This window comes from Ranitomeya variabilis, chromosome 2 (genome assembly GCF_051348905.1).
Source record: "Ranitomeya variabilis isolate aRanVar5 chromosome 2, aRanVar5.hap1, whole genome shotgun sequence".
Taxonomy (NCBI): domain Eukaryota; kingdom Metazoa; phylum Chordata; class Amphibia; order Anura; family Dendrobatidae; genus Ranitomeya; species Ranitomeya variabilis.
Window position 1 is genome coordinate 66,240,303 of NC_135233.1, and position 20,035 is coordinate 66,260,337.

A 20,035-nucleotide genomic window follows, 5' to 3' on the forward strand; every position below is an offset into this window, starting at 1 on the left:
GTCCGATACCAGCAGTGAACGCTATACATTGACTGGAGCTGTGTATTGCAGCTCCGGTTTACAGCCAGCCCCCGCCATAGCGGGTCTGAGGGGTGCCGGATGTCACACTCTTACTAATCCTAAGGCTAGGTTAGCAGTATATGAGCAGAGAATCCCTATATGGCCCATATTCTCCTACCACATAAAGGTGAGAGCATCTACAATGGCTCTGGAGTAATCGCCACGCATGTCCAGTGCATTGACAGTCCGGCAGTTTCAGTGAGAACTGTGTAATGCTTCTTTTCACCTGTGGGGGTGCTGTGCAGCTATTTAGCACTTTTCCGCTGATTAGCGCCATTCAGTTGGTTGATGGATGTCGCATTTTTATTGTTCGGGGACTTTTCTTACGCAAAGATCTTCTGTCTGTGGCCAATTGATAAAAGAGTTATCCTATAGGTAAAGGATGGAAGTGCTCATGAAAAAAAAAAAAAAAAAAGCAATTGTGATACGGTGCACATGTCGACCATGAACTCTGTTCTGATTTTGTCTTTCCATCGATCATGGTCTCAGTCATTGGGGGCTGTGGTGCAGATGTAAAATCCTGGATGCAGCCCCTATAGATATTACACAGGGCTTTGGACCCCCTTTTACGTGCAGTCACCAGGGTGAGGGGATGTCTCAGTAATTGGACCCTGACCATGTACGTGAGTAGTCTGTTTCCCGGCTACCACCAGTGTTTGGCTTTCTCCATTCCAGGCGGGCTCTCCGTTCTTTCTGCATTCCAGCGGAGTACCCTCATGTCTCCAAACACCAGGTTAGACGAGTTCAGGAATGTAAACAGTTTTACATCGCAGTAAAACCTGGTGCCATAATGCCGCACTCACTCAGCGAGGAGACCTAGGGGGCTCGTTCTAATGGTGGCACACCTCAGCCAGTTCTCTGATGTACGGTCATAATGTGCTGGCTTATTGCTAATAATTTAAAAGAAAATAAAATATTTAACATCAGGTCTCCAAAACGAGGAGGATCACAAAGCCTGGGATATTAGACTAACATCGCGTCTTGCTACCTGCTGATTCCAGCTCTGCAGCAATGGACGAGGGCAGGAGCAGGGAGGAGGTGCAACCAGGATTCCTTAAAAGAAGTGCAGCACATTACCTGGCTCCTGGGGTTAGTCCATCTCCAATATGGACGCTGCAGGAAGATGTAAGGGTAGTACGTTCCTGAGTGGGCAGCAGTCGGCACCCACATGACGATGTGCAGATCGTGGGAGGACAGATGTAATGAACTGAGATCAGACTAAGAGCAGACTGCATTACGAGGAGTCCCGGGGATGCAACATGGGCAGAACGCTCTGGTCGCTGCTGTCTGGGCATAGTTCTGGTTGTACGGCCATGCCTGGGTTTACACTTACAACTGCTTGTGTACCACCAGTGTCTGGGTAATGCACTGGCATGTGGATGTATAATGTACTCCGTTCTTATCGGATGGGTTATTATACTGCGACATTCAACTGGGACCAACTTATTATTATGCAGAATTTGGGACTCTTGACAATTTTGCCTTTGTAGACCATATAAATGCTGCTTTCAGAATATACAATGGAAGTTAAAGGGGTATTGCCATCTCTCAAATTTCTGTCCCAATCTGTAGTAGGTTTAATAACCTCCAGTTAGAAAAATAGTATAGTTCTTTTGATTTTATCACTTAACCCATGTGCAGGGCATTGCAGTAGCTTAGATATTCATGGTTACGGCCACTAACAACTAACTGACATGAGTGGTCGTAACCATGGATACCTTATCTACTGCAATGGCTGCACATGGGATAAGCAACATAGCTAATCAGAAGAACTACACAACATTTCAAATTAGAAGTATTTGCACATATTACTATTCCACCTACTACACATTTGGCTAGGATCTTCTAAATGGCAATACCCCTTTAAGCCTTCTGTAGACTTGTGATGGCCATATGCCAAATGATGGTTCGTCCCACTCTCCCATACGCGGGCGTACCCACGGGCTTCTTTGCTGTGAGAGCACGGCTGCCAAACATCTTTTAGAGAACAAAAGGATCGTGAGCCCAAAGTCTCACAAGCTCCATCCTTATGACCTCTGACACCTCTCATGAGGTCTCCCTGCACATTGGACTGTTGATCGAACTTGTCGATGTTGGCGGGTTCGGGGGGCTTGTCTGGCTGCTGTATTTGATCCAGGCACTACAGCGGTGCTACTCTTAACTGCGAGGCATCCTTGTCAGTTGTTGTGTAGTTAGTCGTAAATTCTAGAACCTGATCTGGGGAACCTGCAGGTGTCCTTGTGGCACGATTTGTGTAAATGTAGTGTAAGTCTCACATCTGTGTCTGAACAAGACCTTGTTGTGTCTTCCAGGACCTCATGGTTGGAGATGAAGCCAGCGAGTTGCGTTCAATGCTGGAAGTGAACTATCCCATGGAAAATGGCATAGTGCGGAACTGGGACGACATGAAGCACTTGTGGGACTACACATTCGGACCTGAGAAACTGAACATCGACACCAGAGACTGTAAAATCCTCCTAACCGAGCCTCCAATGAACCCAACCAAAAACAGAGAGAAGATTGTGGAGGTAAGTCCTGAGTCCAGACTCGTCCGGTCTGCAATCCTTATTCAGTGCTCTAACTGTAGAAAATTCTGACTTGGGAGAAGATCCTTGGCAATTCATATTTCTCCATTTCCTGAGCTGAGAGCTTCGCTCGCTTTCAGTCCCTACACATCCATGCGGTACACGGATCGCTCATGTTTTCACGTGTTGTTCTTCATATTCCCTGCGGGGGGCGCTGCAGGAGGATTGAACACTCGCTGCCTTTTTTCCCCCCACACAGATTACAGCTGATGGCTGCTAGATTAGTTAGGTATCTAGTGAGCCTAGCAAAGACATTGTGTAAATAAACCATATATCTTCAGTTGTTGGGACCATAATCCATCTTGAATATGGTCCTGATGGGTGCGGCGGTGAGGAAAGACCGGACATGTATGTGTTGAGAGCAAAGAACGCTGCTGCCCGTCACTTCCGGTGGTGGCTCATTTCACAGTCTCCTGTTATGTTTCCGTTGTTGCCAGTGTGTTTTTTTTTTTTTATACTAAATCTCTTTTCTTCCAGGTGATGTTTGAGACTTACCAGTTTTCGGGAGTTTATGTTGCCATTCAGGCCGTTCTCACACTGTATGCACAAGGTGGGTACGGGACTAAGATTACCATGTTTCCTGACTTATGCCCGCTAATCTTATCTAAATATAACCGCTGAGGTTGGCACACACGTGATGTTGCCCTAATTGCTCAGTAGTGGGATAAACCCATCTTGTCATCATCTGGCCCAGTGCTACTAAGCATGAAGTAGCAGTAAAGGTGCCCATACACCTTAGATACTGGTGTCTCCTTACAGTGCCTTCCACATGCACGCTCAGCCTGAGCGTGCATGGGTCTTTTTATGGGGAGAATGAAGTAAGCTGCTGCCAAAACCCTTTGGTGTAGTGGCTTATGTGTCAGAAGGACAAAATGAACCGTGCATTACAATTCAACATGCCAATCTTGTGAGGTTAGGGGAGATATAAAGGGTAAAGTTTCTTCTTTTGAAGAGTACTACATTGGTGTTAGGAGACTTATAGGCCATGTAATGCTCCTTTGGGAATTTTAAAGAGAAACGGTTTCCTGAAAAAACACTAACCTGCAGAAATGGGGTAAATCTGCAGGTTAATAGTGTTCTGAATTTGCCCGACGCCTGAACTTTGAGTCCTGCTGCCTAGTAATTAACTTTATTCATCCTGGCAGCGTTTGGCTTTTAGTCACGGGGTGGCATAGGTTGTCACCATTCTGTATATAGAGTGGGGTCTGTATCCGTGCCCCCTGTACTGACAGCAGCTGATCATTGGTGTTGGTCAGTGACGGGGGGTACTTACTGTCGGTGCATTCTATACACAAAAGTGACTGAACCCACACCGGCACTGCCCATTTCCTCCCGGCAGTGGGGCTCAAAGTACGGGCACTGGGTAGGTTTAGAATGCTATTAACCTGAAGATTAACCTCTTATCACCAATCCTAAAAATCAATATCGACCTGTTAAAAGGCCTTGCCACATGACTTTTTATAAGAATAAACTTCATTTGCAGACAAGTGTTTCGGGTGTTTGCTCCTCATCAGTGTAAATCTAGTAGAACTAGTTTGGTTGGGTGAGAAGCTTCGGACATTCTGACAGAGTCTACGTGGCATCTAACTCAGCCAAGCCAGTTCTCCTACTTTGCACTGATTAGGGGCAAAAGCCCAGAAACGCTTGGCTGCAAATGGAGTTTCTACTTATCCAAAGTCAAGTGGCAAGGCTTGCTACAGGGCTGATACTGACACTTAGGATTGTGACCATTAATAGGTAGCGCCAGAGATCCTGTCCTCTTCCTCTCTGAAAAGGCTATTTGCATATGATTGGTCAGAAGAGCCGATTTCCCCCCCCCCCCACGCTTACATAGTAGATAGTTGGCTGAAATTGGCAACTTCAGAGACCACTTTTTTTTTCTCTCTGGAACAGTCGAGAGCAGCTGAACTGTGCTGTATCCGTATCTCCTATAGACAAACTGCATCGGAGCATTAAGGTTCAGTTCACACCAGTGTCCTAGCTTCCCAGCAAATAGTGGAAATCTGTGGGTGAGGATGCCACTCTATGCCCACGCCATCTGCGGTAAAATCCTCCCGAAGTTCCTCTGACAAACACTGGTGACCTAAATGTGATTTGAGAACATTGCTAGCCCCCTTAGTCCTGTGCAGAAAACGAACGAAAGAGCAGTTGAATTGTTGGTGTTCCTGGCATTTTCACTTGTCACCAGTGCACACGGGAGCGTGACAATGTATAATTACGCCTCATCCCACGCAGTTAACTAGTCCTCGTCAAGAGCCGAGCATGCATGAAACCTATCCAGTTACTATGACAACAGCAATTTACTCCATTAGCCCACGGAGGATGGATGTAGTCACAAAGCGTTCGGCACATATCACACTGTAGTCCTGCTAATGGCCCTCCACCATGTCGGATACTGCCCACCTCGCAGGATGAGCGCGTGCCCTGCTGCAGATATGGCGACCAAGTGTAGGCAGCCATGTGGGGTACCGACTGTCGGCGGGGTACCAACCACAAATAAAGACAGTGTGGCCCTCAGAACATAAAAGGTAGTTTTCCTCTCTTGCTTTAGTGTTATCTCCTCAAGATGCCTTTCCATGTGTGTGTCCGGTTAGACAACCTAGATGTTGTCTATTGCTTCGGACTTGTAATAGTCACAAGAACAGACTTTCCTTTGATTGGAAGATGGTGCCTGGGTCTGACGGTCTGAACAATGCTGCGGTGACTCAAACATTAGTCACCTGGCTAATGTTCAACCATCTGCTGGGTCATCAGCATTGATCTCTCTCCTTTCTCTTCAGGTTTGCTGACTGGTGTCGTAGTGGATTCTGGTGATGGAGTCACTCACATCTGCCCGGTATATGAAGGCTTCTCTCTGCCTCACCTCACCAGAAGACTGGACATTGCCGGCAGGGATATCACCCGCTACCTGATCAAGGTGAAAGATATGGCTCTTAACCTAATTCTTTATTCTAGGAGCCAAGCTGGATAGAGTGACAACTCGACTCTTCATAATTCGCCATGGGGGTTGGGTTGGTCACTGAATCGCCTTCATCCTGTTCTTCTATAGAAATGCAGCCATGGCCTTGGATGTGTCATGTTGGAAAACTGCACGTCTACTAAGAGCACAGAGTGATGGCGGTATCTTCTCTTTCTGTGTAGAGCAGTACATCTGTGGATTCATGATGCCATCAATAAAATGCAGCTCCCCAACACCAGCAACTCATGCAACCCCACATAGGGACGTTGCCACCACCATGTTTCACTATAGGCACCATGTATTTTAAAAGAATGAATTCAGAAATGGTTGCACATCTGATGCATTTCCTAAGAACATGGTGCAAGTGATTCAGTGGCCAAGTTTCTCCAGATCTGAATCCAACCTTACACCTATGGGTTAATTTGAAGAGAAGTTGTCATCCAGGCTCTAAAACAGGTCGCTCTTGAAGAATGTTTATAGATGCAGAAATGTGTCTCCAACTTGTTCATTCCATACCTGGAAGACTTGGCGTTTAAAAATCATAGCGGTCATACAAAATACTAGATTTAGTTGTTTATAATGTGGGGTGTACTCATTTTTGCATCAAATAATTTGAGTATAAGTGAAGCCTTTGTAATGAGTTGTCATTAACCTTGCTTTAATGTTGTGTGTTAAAAATGTTCTGTGATACTCAGTCTTTTCAACATTAGACGTGTTAAGTTTTTTTTAAGCAGTTAACAAAATGCAAAGTCAAGGAGCAAAAAAAAATCTCTATCAAATCTATATTTGATGTGACCACCCTTTGCCTTCTTTAGTTCTTCTCGGTATACCTGTACTTGCACTGTTTTTGAAGGAACTCAGCAGGGAGGTTGTTCTGAACATCTCGGATAACTGACCCCAGATCTTCTGTGGATTTCTCTTGTGCAAACCCTTCTGTCTCTTCATGCAATCTTCATTTAGATCTGGGCTCTGTGGGCACCATATCCTCACTTCCTGAACAGTGTGTTACGAAGGGACATTGCAACAAATATTGAGTTTTTTTTAGATTTCTTTTGTTCATTCATTTTGCATTTTGGGAACTTATTAAAAAAAAGTTTGTATCGTTTTAACCCCTTTCTGACATTGGACGTACTATCCCGTCGAGGTGGTATGGGCCTGTATGACCACCGACGGGATAGTACGTCATCACCGATCAGCCGCGCTCACGGGGGGGGGAGCGTGGCCGATCGGGGCCGGGTGTCAGCTGAATATCACAGCTGACATCCGGCATTATGTGCCTCACATGACTGTGAACCGAAATATGGAAAAATTATAGCTCTCAAAATGTGGAGACGCAAAAACTATTTTTTACAATAAAAAGCGTCTTTTAGTGTGTGACAGCTGCCAATCGTAAAAATCAGCCAAAAAAAGCTGTAAAAGTAAATCAAACACCCCATCATCACCCCTTTAGTTAAAAGAAAAATAATAAAATTTTAAAAAATGTATTTATTTCCATTTTCCCGTTACGGTTGGGGCTAAAGTTAGGGTTGGGGTTAAAGTTGGGGCTGGGGGCTAAAGTTAGGGTTTGCATTACATTTACGGTTGGGATTAGGGTTAGGGGTGTGTTTGGATTAGGGTTTCAGTTATAATTGGGGGGGTTTCCACTGTTTAGGCACATCAGGGGCTCTCCAAACGCGACATGGCGTCCGATCTCAATTCCAGCCAATTCTGCGTTGAAAAAGTAAAACCGTGCTCCTTCCCTTCCGAGCTCTCCCATGCGCCCAAACAGGGGTTTACCTCAACATGTGGGGTATCGGCGTACTCAGGACAAATTGGACAACAAGTTTTGGGGTCCAATTTCTCCTGTTGCCCTTGGGAAAATACAAAGCCGGGGGCTAAAAAATAATTTTTGTGGGGGGGGGGAAAGAAAAAAAAAAAAAAGATTTATTTTCACAGCTCTGTTATAAACTGTAGTGAAACACTTAAGTGCAAAGTTCTCACAACACATCTAGATTAGTTCCTTGGGGGGTCTAGTATCCAATTTGGGGCCACTTGTGGGGGTTTGTACTGTTTGGGTACATCAGGGGCTCTGCAAATGCAACGTGACGCCTGCAGACCAATCCATCTAAGTCCGCGTTCCAAACGGCGCACCTTCCCTTCCGAGCTCTGCCATGCACCCAAAAAGTGGTTTACCCCCACATATGGGGTATCAGCGTACTCAGGACAAATTGCACAACAACTTTTGGGGTCCAGTTTCTTCTGTTACCCTTGGGAAAATAAAAAATTGGGGGCGAAAAGATCATTTTTGTGAAAAAATGATTTTTTTTATTTTTACGGCTCTACGTTATAAACGTCTGTGAAGCACTTGGTGAGTCAAAGTGCTCACCTCACATTTAGATAATTTCCTTAGGGGGTGTACTTTCCAAAATGGTGTCACTTGTGGGGGGTTTCAATGTTTAGGCACATCAGGGGCTCTCCAAACGCGACATGGCGTCCCATCTCAATTCCAGTCAATTTTGCATTGAAAAGTTAAATGGCGCTCCTTCCCTTCCAAGCTCTGCCATGCGCCCAAACAGTGGTTTACCCCCACATATAGGGTATCAGCGTACTCGGGACAAATTGGACAACAACATTTGGGGTCCAATTTCTCCTGTTACCCTTGGTAAAAATAAAACAAATTGGAGCTGAAGTAAATTTTCTTTGAAAAAAAGTGAAATGTTCATTTTTTGTTAAACATTCCAAAAATTCCTGTGAAACACCTGAAGGGTTAATAAACTTCTTGAATGTGGTTTTGAGTACCTTGAGATGTGTAGTTTTTAGAATGGTGTCACACGTGGGTATTTTCTATCATATAGACCCCTCAAAGTGACTTCAAATGTGATGTGGTCCCTAAAAAAAAAAAAAAAAAAAAAAAAAAAGTGTTGTACAAATGAGAAATTGCTGGTCAACTTTTAACCCTTATAACTCCCTAACAAAAAAATTTTTTTCCAAAATTGTGCTGATGTAAAGTAGACATGTGGGAAATGTTACTTATTAAGTATTTTGTGTGACATATCTCTGTGATTTAAGGGCATAAACATTCTAAGTTGGAAAATAGCAAAATTTTTGCCAAATTTCTGTTTTTTTTCACAAGTAAACGCAGGTAATATCACATTTTACCACTATAATGAAGTACAATATGTCACGAGAAAACAATGTCAGAATCATCAGGATCCGTTGAAGCGTTCCAGAGTTATAACCTCATAAAGGGACAGTGGTCAGAATTGTAAAAATTGGCCTGGTCATTAACGTGCAAACCACCCTTGGGGGGTAAAGGGATAACAGAAAAATTGTATAAAATGTTCATTTTTTTTTTTTTTTTTTCCCTTTTACCCCACTTGGAGGTTTTTTTTTTGTTTTTTTTTCTCCCTATTTTTCAATACTCTTATATGGTAAAGTTAATGTGTTCTCAACTACAACTGGCTCCACAAGAAAAATAAAAACAATCATGCGGCGTGTCGACAGGAAAACAAAAAAGATGCATGTATTCCACACTCCCATATCCCTGCATTAATTACTATTGCATTCAGTGCAGAGGAGAAAAAGCCATGGCTGTGCTTATAAGCGGTTTCCCTTGAACAAAGTACATTTTAATTAATAGTTCTTGGAATATTTCCTCAATTAAATGGTAAAAAACCAAAAAATAAAATGTTCCTGGGCCGAGAATCTTATAAATGTGTCCCTGCTGTGTACTGTGTAATAGCTGTGTCTGATGGTACAGGGATATATTTCACATTTCCTTATTTTTAGCACAGATGAGTGCGGCCATTGATCTATTTTGTATTTGACTTTTTTTGGCTATACACTAGTATAAATTATATATATATAATCCATGCTGTGATTTTAATTACATCTCAACACAGTTGGTTCTGAGCCTCCTATATAAGTAGGCTTTATCCTGTTATTAGCCATAGGTAAGTGTTCACATTAGGCAGTCAGCTCAGATACCATAGGTAAGTGTTCACACCAGGCAGTCAGTGTAGTTACCCATTCGATCTGAGATTACCTTGACGTTTTGGTGAATGGGCTCACAACGTTTGCAAATCTTGTGCTAAAAATCTCATGTGTTTTTTCATAAAGTTCATAAGCTATTATGCTATTCACATTCCACATATTTCACATTTCCTTATTTTTAGCACAGATGAGTGCGGCCATTGATCTATTTAGTACAGGGATATGGTCTGATCATACCACAGCTCCTGGGCAGGAGAGGAAGCTATAGAGTATAGAGAGAAAAGGGGGTATACTGAAAAAAGTGGGTACACAGACAAAGTCCTTCAGGGTATGTGCACACGTTGCGGATTCTCCTGCGGATTCCTCTGCGGGTTTTCAACTGCACTTTCCTATTGGTGCATCTTGAAAACCGCTGCGGAATCCGCAGAAAGAAGTGACATGCTACTTCTTTTTTTCCGCAGAGAATCCGCGCGGAATTTTCCGCAGCATGTGCACTGCGGTTTTTGTTTTCCATAGGGTAACAATGCACTGTACACCGCATGGAAAACTGCTGCGGATCCGCAGCGTCAAATCCGCTGCGGATCCGCAGCAAAAACCGCATCGTGTGCACGTAGCCTCAAAGTAGCCAAATTGATGTTAAAGCCTGAATGGCACTGCTTTTGGCCACTCGTTGCAGGAAATACCTTTGTCTATAGCAAACAAGCTGACATGATCCCAGCGGGATGCTGGGGTTGTATCATGTTAACTCCCTCAATTTTTCTTTGGTCATGGGGGGTCACAGAAACCTTAAATGATTAAGTTGTAAATGTGGCCATGTGCTTCCTATATTTCTGAAGATCTTTGTGTCTCCTGCATTCCGGACTTCTTCATTTTTCCATTATGGAAACCACAAAATGTTTCTGGAGCAGAATTACCGTTACTCGGTGGCGCCACCTTGTGTCTACAGTTGAAACTTTCATTAGGTTGAATGTAAGGCTGTGTGCACACGTAACAGATTTTTTGCTTTTTTTTTTTGCTATAAAAATGCGAAAAAAACGCTCACATTAAGCATCCTATTTAATAGAATGCAATCCGCATTTTTTTTTTGTGCACATGCTGCGTTGTTTTCCTGAGCGGAATCGCATTCCAGAAAAAAAGCTGCATGTTCATTAAATTTGCGGAATCGCGGGGATTCCGCACACCTAGGAATGCATTGATCTGCTTACTTCCCACATGGGGCTATGCCCACCATGCGGGAAGTAAGCAGATCATGTGCGGTTGGTACCCAGGGTGGAGGAGAGGAGACTCTCCTCCACGGACTGGGCACCATATAATTTGGTTAAAAAAAATAAAATAATAATAATTAAAATAAAAAATAGTGATATACTCACCTTCTGATGGCCCCGGAGTCTTCCCGCCTCTCAGCGGTGCACGCGGCCGCTTCCATTCCCATGGATGCTTTGTGTGAAGGACCTGCGAGGACGTCGCGGTCACATGACCGCGACGTTATCGAAGGTCCTGCACACAAAGCATCTATAGCAACGGAAGCCGCTGAGGAGATCCGGGGCCATCAGAAGGTGAGTATAACCATTAATTTTTTTTATTATTTTTTTTTAATTTAACATTCTATCTTTTACTATAGATGCTGCATAGGCTGGATCAATAGTAAAAAGTTGGTCACACTTGTCAAACACTGTTTGTTTGACAAGTGTGACCAACCTGTCAGTTTTCCAAGCGATGCTACAGATCACTTGTACAATGCTAGCATTCTGCAAGCTAATTATGCTTGCGAAACGCTAGTTTTTAGCAGGAATATGCATGCCAATTCCGCATGCGATATACCCACAGCAAGAGTTGCAGAATTGCTGCAGAAATTTCCGCTGCAATTCTGCGACGTGTGCACTTAGCCTTACACATGGAAGCAGATTATCGCTGTGCTACTTTTTGGGGGGTATGTGGGGGGGGGCAGGATTTTAAACTTTTTTTTTTTTTTTTTTTTTTTTTTCTTTTTCATAGTGCTAACAAAATTAACTTTGCTTTTCAGGCAGCCACATCACAATACCAAAATGCTTTTACTTTCCGTTTCTGAGATGTATTGGGGTTAGTAAGAGAATTATAGTAATGTGGAAATTTAAGTCCAGGAGGTAAACCCGGCCTATGTGTGTTTTCTTGCAGTTGCTTCTCCTGCGCGGATATGCATTCAATCACTCTGCAGATTTTGAGACCGTTCGCATGATCAAGGAGAAGCTCTGCTACGTCGGCTACAATATAGAGCAAGAGCAAAAACTGGCGTTGGAGACTACGGTGCTGGTGGAGTCCTATACAGTGAGTGATGGGCCGTCATGGTGCCTTTGTGCCATGTACTTGGGTATGGTGGGCTTCTCACTACAAAGAACGGGCTCGTCAGTGACCGACTACTAATCAGCTGTTCCTTGGGCGCGCGCAGCGGCTGTTCCTTGGGGGCGCGCGCAGCGGCTACTCCCTGACTTTGTATTACATTATGCACTGCACTTCTATTGGACTGCAAAACGCCGATGTATATCATAGGACCGAATCCACAAATGATCGCTATATCCAGTTAGATATCCCTCCATACAATGGACCAGGTGTCCGGATTAGGGGGTCACAGAGTCATCAGGATGCAAGAGAGATACAGGGAGACTGGAATAGTCGAAGGCAGCGACGTGGACTGCTTCATTGTGAACCAAACAATGATGAATGGAGATATGTGACAGTCACATTTAAGGGAGGTGAGAGGCACCCAAGTGTCACCTCAGACCTTTCGAAACCGTTTACGTCAGCGTGGTCTGTGTGCTGGATGACCTGTAAGGGTATCTGACACCACTAACGGGCACAGGTGTGATCATCTTGCTTGGGCTGGGGAGCATCTATGCTGGACACGGGACCAGTGGGTCCCAGTGCTGTTCACTGATGAAAGTCGATACACGCTGAGCAGAAATGACGGCCGTCAACGAAGTTGGAGACGTTAAGTAGAGCGCTATGTATCAGCCACTGTGGTCACAAGTGGTGGTGTTAGTGGAGGCAGGTGTGCCTAGTCAATACAGAACTGTCCTACACTTTAATGGTACAGTGACAAGCCCCTACTACTAGAATAAGTCATTGTACCTCTGCCTGAATAACAGGTGTATTTTTGTCGTCATGGATGACAATGACCCAACTCATGGAGGTCACATCATTAGGGAAAGGCTGCTGGAGACTGGGGCCACCTGAAATGGAGCGGTCTGCACTTTCTCAAGACCTGAATCCCATAGAAAAACTATGGGATCAGCTGAGCATCCATGTAGAGACTCGTAACTCTGTACTCCAGAACCTCAATGATGGGGGGGGTATGCCTTTCAAGAAGTGGGATGCCAATCCTCAGCGACATTAACTGACACTTGTGAGAATCAGGAGTTAACTTGTCAAGGCCACATGACAAGTTATGGAGACACTGACACTTTTTGTTGGGGTCTACCCACCACTGTTGGCTACGTTCAGTGTTTGCGATAAGTAAATCTCCACTTCATGCTTCTCCTTACATGCCCTACTCATGATAAAATATCACTGTAGCGTGGACTTGTTACAATTTCAAAACATTTTGCCCGAAAGCCAAATTTCCTTAACTTTTCGTGAGTAATGTATATTGGAGAATGTCACTACCAATGGCCACGGTTTTCAACTCATTAAGAAACCGGGTTAAGACTTGGCAGGTCTCGAAGTGGAAATCGCTTGAAATTACCTTTACACTTCTATTTTCTTGTAGATCAGGTTTTATAGGATGTTGCTTAGGTTAATGCCCTCTTAAGCCTGTGAACTTAAAAACCTTTTGTCATATCAGACGTGGTCATTGATGGAGGTATGAGACATTTCCCTATTGTCTAATGGGGTCAAAGGTACCGGAAGCTGTGGGAATAAATGTCTTATATGGCGGCACGTGTGCACCCTTACAGCACACTTACACCCTGTAACACAAAGTCCAGGAGTCAACATGTCACAAGCCTTAATGCTTGGATTATCCTTCATTATTCCTGTTATTGTATACATGGCATTTGTACTGATATGTTTTGGCCGAGTTCAGATGCGACAGGTAACTGCTGCAAAATCTGCATTGCACATGTAGAGTATACCTATACAATGTCACATCTGAACTCGGCCGTAACAAATCAGTACAAATGCCATGGATACAATAACAGGGATAATGGAGGATAATCAGCACGGATCATATCCTTAGTTTTACAACAGCTAAAATACTGTGCAACCATGTGGTGCAAATCCTCATCATAGGACCCTCATGGCATGTGATGGATGAGGGTCCTAGATGAAAATCTACAATAAATCTGCTCCAGAAGAGCAAAAGGCGGCAATCACTGAAATATTTTTCCTTGCGCACATGATCAGCGGCGGAGTATCTCGCACAGCGGGGTGACCCTCTGCTTCTGTCCTGTGTCCGCCATACTCTACCGCCCTTGATGTGGAGCAGTACACAAGAGGAGTATCAGCGAGCGCCACTATTTGTTCTCTGGAGTCCTTGTCTTGGAGCAGTAAATGCAGCCATGTTTCTTTTTATCGCGTAGCTTCCAGATGGCCGGGTTATTAAAGTCGGCGGCGAACGCTTTGAAGCCCCAGAAGCTTTGTTCCAGCCTCATCTTATCAACGTAGAAGGGGTTGGTGTCGCGGAGTTGCTGTTCAACACCATCCAGGCAGCCGACATTGACACCCGGTGAGATCTTCTGCCGTCTGTACCACTGGCATTGGATGCGCTGTAATACATCGTGCACTGGCTGGTAACATAGGAGACAATGATTTCTTTGCTTCCCTCTTCTGCGTCTCCTAATAATTCCCTTCCGTTTACAGGCCAGAGTTTTATAAGCACATTGTGCTGTCCGGAGGCTCCACCATGTACCCGGGTCTGCCGTCCCGCCTGGAGAGGGAGCTGAAGCAGCTCTACTTGGAGAGAGTCCTAAAGGGAGATGTTGAGAAATTATCGGTAAGGGTTAATCACTTCTCCCTACAAACTGTGCATTGGGCTTGGAGTGAAGTAGGAGCAAGTTTTTGCTACTTTTTAAAAAGTCGCAGAGAGTTACTAAACTCGGCCCACAAAGCGGAAAACCCCAAAAATATACAGGCGAGCACACAAATAAAATGACTTAAAGGCACAAATAGCAGAATTGTGTGTGTGTGTGTGTGTGTGTGTGGGGGGGAAGCACGAAGCTAAACAAAAAATAGGTGCGAAGGCCATGATGAATTCGGGCCTATCAATTCTTGCAGTTTTCATAGCAATCAGTGAGCCTCATAAGCCGACACTTCCTGTTCTGTCCAGAAGACTTTTCAGCAGTCTCATTATCATGTGTGTCAGATAACACCTCTGTACAGGAGATGACACCTAGGATCTGTCATTTTATAATATGTAATGTTACAGCTCATCTCCTCCCCTCCCTACACGGTGATCTCGCCACAGGTCATGGCGCAGATGCACAACACCCTCCTACAGAAATCGGAGTGATTCCCAGAAACTAGATCCACATGGCTGCTGTAAAGCAGGTCTCCAAATACCTTCCATTTAAAGGGAATCTGTCACCAGATTTTTGCCACCTAATCTGAGAGCAGCATAACGTAGAGACAGAGACCCTGATTCCAGCTACTTGTTGCAGTTTACATGAAATCACTGTTTGATCAGCAGGAGCAGTCCATCATGTGTGAGCTCTGTAAAACCCAAACCTCACCCCTGACTGACAGCTTTACACTGTGCATAGGCAGAAAGCAGTGAAAGGGTGAGGAGTGGATTTTACGGAGCTCATGAATACGCTTGACTCTGCATTCAGAGCACTGCTAGATCTGCAGCAGATAAACCTGGAATTTAATCAAAACTGCAACAAGCAGCCCAGTAAGTGACACATCACTGGAATAAGGTGATCTTGCCCTTTATCCTGCTGCTCTCAGATGAGGTAGGAAAGATTTGGTGACAAATTCCCTTTAAGGTTAAGCTAGAATATGTTTATGTTGGTCCTGCTTGCTAGGTAGGCTGAGCTCATTATAAAAGCACACAATAATCCTTGTCTGCATATTTTAGGTTTGGAATTCCATATTCTGACCTGTGCTGATAAAATATAATATGTTACTTCACAAATATCTGCGGTTTTCTGAAGAATAATGGTAACTTGGGTCTTTTGACTGGTCATGAGGATAATGTCACTGTGCTGCCACCAGAGGGCGCCTGCTCCCCATGGCTTCCTCGCTCAGTATACATTTGCTTGTAGATTTCCGTTTCTTTGTATGAAGCAGGAGCCGCGTGCAGATCATAGTATAATGTGTGTTCCCAGGGCTTGTCCATTATACAGACTTTACTCCCTTCATTTTACGGGCCGAGAATGACACCAGACACAGCACTTCTCCTCCATCGCATTTCACATGATCTGGATGCCTCCACGCTGAGGATGACGACCACGACCCTCCGCGTATTCTCAGTAGGGGGAGATCCTTGGAGTCTAGCAATAGTCATTCCTCGTCCATGGGTCCACATGACAGCGAGGGTACGGTCCTGGGCGTTAGGTGGCCGCAACGGATCTCAGCTGGAGGGGAAGCAGTGACTGGATCCCGGCGGTGGTGACTTTTCCTTGACTGGGGGGTCTCAGAACAGTAGTGCTCACAGCTGGGAGGGAGGGGAGCCGTATCCAGAGACCACCATTGATAACACACAGGAAAGGGCAGTGACTGCATCCCGGCGGCAACTTGTCCGGGGAATGAAAAATTATGGTATAATTCTGTAACAATTCCCCTGTGCTAAACACTTTCTAAGCAGAGAGACCATTGATTTTAATGGAAAACTGTAATTCTTCATTTCTACTGCGGAGGCGCTGCAGGAGGTACATTGCTGACCATCTTTAAACGGATCGTATTCTTGTCTTTTCCACTACAATGTAAACCCCTCAGCTCCTGTATACAGTGAGGCCATTACTGTCTGGGACGGGGGTCCCATGACGGTGCTCTATGAAGATATCATAGATGACTTTTATCATGAGATCTCACATGAACAGAATTTTTTCAGATCTTCCAGAGTTTAGGATCCCTCCCCGTACCCAGTAAGGGCAGAGAACAGGAAGGGACCTCCTGGGTCGTCGTGTCCATTCCCTGGCTCAATGCAGTATTCACCAACCCATCTCAGACAGTTGTCTGCCCAGCCTCTGTCTGAAGACTTCCATTGAAGGAGAACTCGCCACCTCTCCTGGCAGCCTTTTCCATTCATTGATCGCCCTTCTCTGGGACAAGAAGATGATGAGAAATGTCTCAGTCTTCTCCATTCTGTCAGTCCGTGGAAATCTTCTTCCACTGGGATGTCATCCTCTGACCTGCGTGGCCAAATGCGATCCGAATATCAGATCAAACTCTGGCGTGCAGCGATCGCTTTCCCTCTGACAGTCTGTGGAAAAAAACAAACAAATACACGGCCCCATAAAATAATATTGGTCTGATGTTTTGTCAGATTGCACTCGGACTGAAAATACGGTCATGTGCACGAGACCTAATATTAATACTTTTATATTAATCTTTTTTCCTTTTTTTTTTTTTTTTTTCTTCTTTCTTGCAGAAATTCAAGATTCGCATTGAAGACCCTCCTCGTCGTAAGCACATGGTATTCCTGGGGGGCGCCGTGTTAGCAGACATCATGAAAGACAAAGACAACTTCTGGATGACCAGGCAGGAGTACCAGGAGAAGGGTGTGCGCGTGCTGGAGAAGCTCGGCGTGACTGTCCGATAAGCCCCGCTGCCTGTCCTGTTGCTTCTCTAAAGCTTTCCTTCTATTTCCTTTATTGCCAATCTTTGAACTCATTCAGCTACATGACTTGGAAAAGCCTATCGACGTTAGCAGGGGGAAGGGGTGTCCTTTTTTTTTTCTTTTTTTTTATCGTCCTGGTTTCCTGGGGGAGAGCTTTGTTCCATATTTGTTAATGTGGCCCATGTAATGGCACAAAGCTCTGACTACGAGACCTGTCGGCTCGTGGTCTGCCCCCATGGGTAGGCTTTTTTCCTCTCCACCTAGTATCCTGCTTCAAATCTGCTCCTTCTCTTCTGGTCTCTGGGTGATTTTGTTTTTTCTCCCTACCGTACAGACTCCGTGTAGCACGGCTACCTGCCTAGCTCGCTCCGCACCCCACACTGCCCTGCTCTCAGCAATACGATCATTTTTCCAGCTCGGCTGTGTTTCCTCTATTGACCTGCTTTGTTATTTTGCCTATTTCGTTTTTTTATTTTTTTTAAGTTTTGGGAATATTTATGGTACATTTCCAATATATGATATGCTGTAAACTGGACGCAGCCCCCTTCCCCCTTCTTTTACTCTGTGGCTTAAGAAGAAAGCACTTGTCCGGGTGATGAGGTCAGAGGACGCCGAGATTCTCAATAATCATTCCCAGGAACACAATCGGTTACAAATGTGTATGTGATCGTTTCTAAATATAGAGAACTGTATCTATAAAAGAGAACAAAACTAAAAAAAAAAAAAACAACTATTTTTTTGTTTATTTTCCCTTTTTTTTTTTTTTTTTTTTTTTTTTTTTTTAAGTTTGCTTGTCTTATTTGGTTTCTTTCTGGCGTCCATGATTCTTTAAAGAAGCACAGAGAAAAAAAAAAAGTCGGTGCCAGTTGCAAAATCGAAGACGTCAGTTCGGTGCATAGTCGGTGGGCGCTCAGTGTTAGGCACTATATATACATGATGCACACGTCGTCTTTTACCTAGTAACATGGGAGTTTACATAAAGTGTTGCTAAATCGTAACTAGTGTTACACCTTTTCCGTAGCGTTCCTGGAAATCGCATTGTTTCCAGAATCTTTTGCTTTTTGCCTGTCCTACCGTATGGTTATTGAGCTGGATCTTGGCAAAGCCATTTAGAGCACAGAAATTGTCCCTATAGGTCTGGCTTACTATAGATTTGTGTGATCCTACTGTTGTTCCTCCTGGCAATGTATTAGTCTATTGACAGTCGGGTGTTACCGGTGCTCTGTAGGTTGTAATCAGTGGAATGGTAAGGCGTCATGCACACAGTTGTTTTACAGCTTGGTAGAACCTCGGGGTAACAGGGCAATAACATGTACAGAGATATTGAGTATAGGACACAATACTGGAGACATGCAGCCTCGCACAGAGCGGGACTTTGTAGCCAATGTATGGGTTACTGCTAGTGAGGAGCACAAGTTTGCCGAGGGTGCTTTGGTACACAGTGTCGAGAGTGCTCGAGTGACATGTTCGAGTCCCCGCACCCAAATGTATCACGGCTCTTGGACGGCATTTCAGGCACATGCATTTCAGGCAATCACACAAGTTTTATGGCTGTCTAGTAGCCGCGAAACAAGTGGGCATGGGGGCTTCAAAATGTCACTCGAGCACTCTCGATACTCGGTGCGTACCCAAGCACCCTAGGCAAACTCTAGTAACGAGGTTGGACACTTGGTTGTCAAGTTACTCATGGATTTCCAGGAAGAGTAACAGAGGAAAACCGTGCAGAATTCCAAGAATAATGCTGTCGCTTCAGGGGGAATACAAGTATCTAATGAGGCCGGAATCCTAGAATCCCGGATAAATGGTAGAGTGACACTAACTAGTCCTTTACGGCTTCTGCCCCACCGGTCCTACCAGTACATGCGACTCTTCCACACACTTCATATTGCTTTGATCTGTAATACTTTCCGCTGATTCCGTTTAGGCTTTCTATGCTCCCGTATCATCCCAGGTCTCCATAATTCCTGGATTGTTCTATGTAGTAAACCAGCCGCGAGAAATGGGATAAAGAAACATTCCATCAGTTCCCATTCTGCATTTACATCCTGAAGACAATGAGGCCTATGTCCGCTCCTAGGTTAGAGAGATTTTTTTTTAAATACGTAATTATGTCATAAAACTTTTAAGACAAATTTTTAAAGTAATTTGGAATAAATTGGTCCTTCTCTCTGAGCCACTTGTCATCCTCTGTTTATTTAAAGGAAAATCCGGAACAGTCACTTGTTATCCATTTTTGTGGGTCATTGCTGCTTCTGGCAGTTTGTGCAAATAATAAATTGTGAAATGGAGACTCCCGGGAGTATGTTATCATAGGAAAGGGTTGCTGCTATTGAGGTGAGTAGGAGCGGAGCTGCCGTTCTCAGCCGATACACGGTGCACAGAGCGGAGCTGGATCCACTCAGTTTACATCCAAATGATCAGTGGGGGTGCCAGCTGCCCCCCCCCCCCCCCAAAAGAAAAAACCCCAAAAAACTAGGGCCATAACAATGGACACCTCCATTCTAAAAACGTGAAGGCACTGCTGCTGTGATTGATGTATAATGGAGCGTTCAGCAACTGTGTATTATAAAGTTGGATTATAGACCCCTTTTGATATGGGAAAACATGGTTACTAGTGATGAGTAAATGTGCTCGGATAAGGTGTCATCTGAGCATGCTCACGGGCTAACCGAGTGTCTTTGGCGTGCTCAAATAATGTTTGAGTCC

The 20,035-nt window shown here is 44.5% G+C and overlaps 1 protein-coding gene across 1 annotated transcript in view; it reads left to right on the forward strand.

Annotated features, from left to right (window-relative positions):
* ACTR2 (actin related protein 2) overlaps positions 1 to 19,617 on the forward strand; it is a 39,610-nt gene extending 19,993 nt beyond the window's left edge. Inside the window, exons 3-9 of the mRNA XM_077282527.1 lie at positions 2,373 to 2,588; positions 3,123 to 3,195; positions 5,426 to 5,562; positions 11,731 to 11,880; positions 14,130 to 14,275; positions 14,410 to 14,542; positions 17,141 to 19,617. Coding sequence (XP_077138642.1) covers positions 2,373 to 2,588; positions 3,123 to 3,195; positions 5,426 to 5,562; positions 11,731 to 11,880; positions 14,130 to 14,275; positions 14,410 to 14,542; positions 17,141 to 17,311 — 1,026 coding nt within the window. The 3' untranslated portion in view covers positions 17,312 to 19,617. The remainder of the gene's footprint in view (positions 1 to 2,372; positions 2,589 to 3,122; positions 3,196 to 5,425; positions 5,563 to 11,730; positions 11,881 to 14,129; positions 14,276 to 14,409; positions 14,543 to 17,140) is intronic.
* The last annotated feature ends 418 nt before the right edge of the window (positions 19,618 to 20,035 follow it).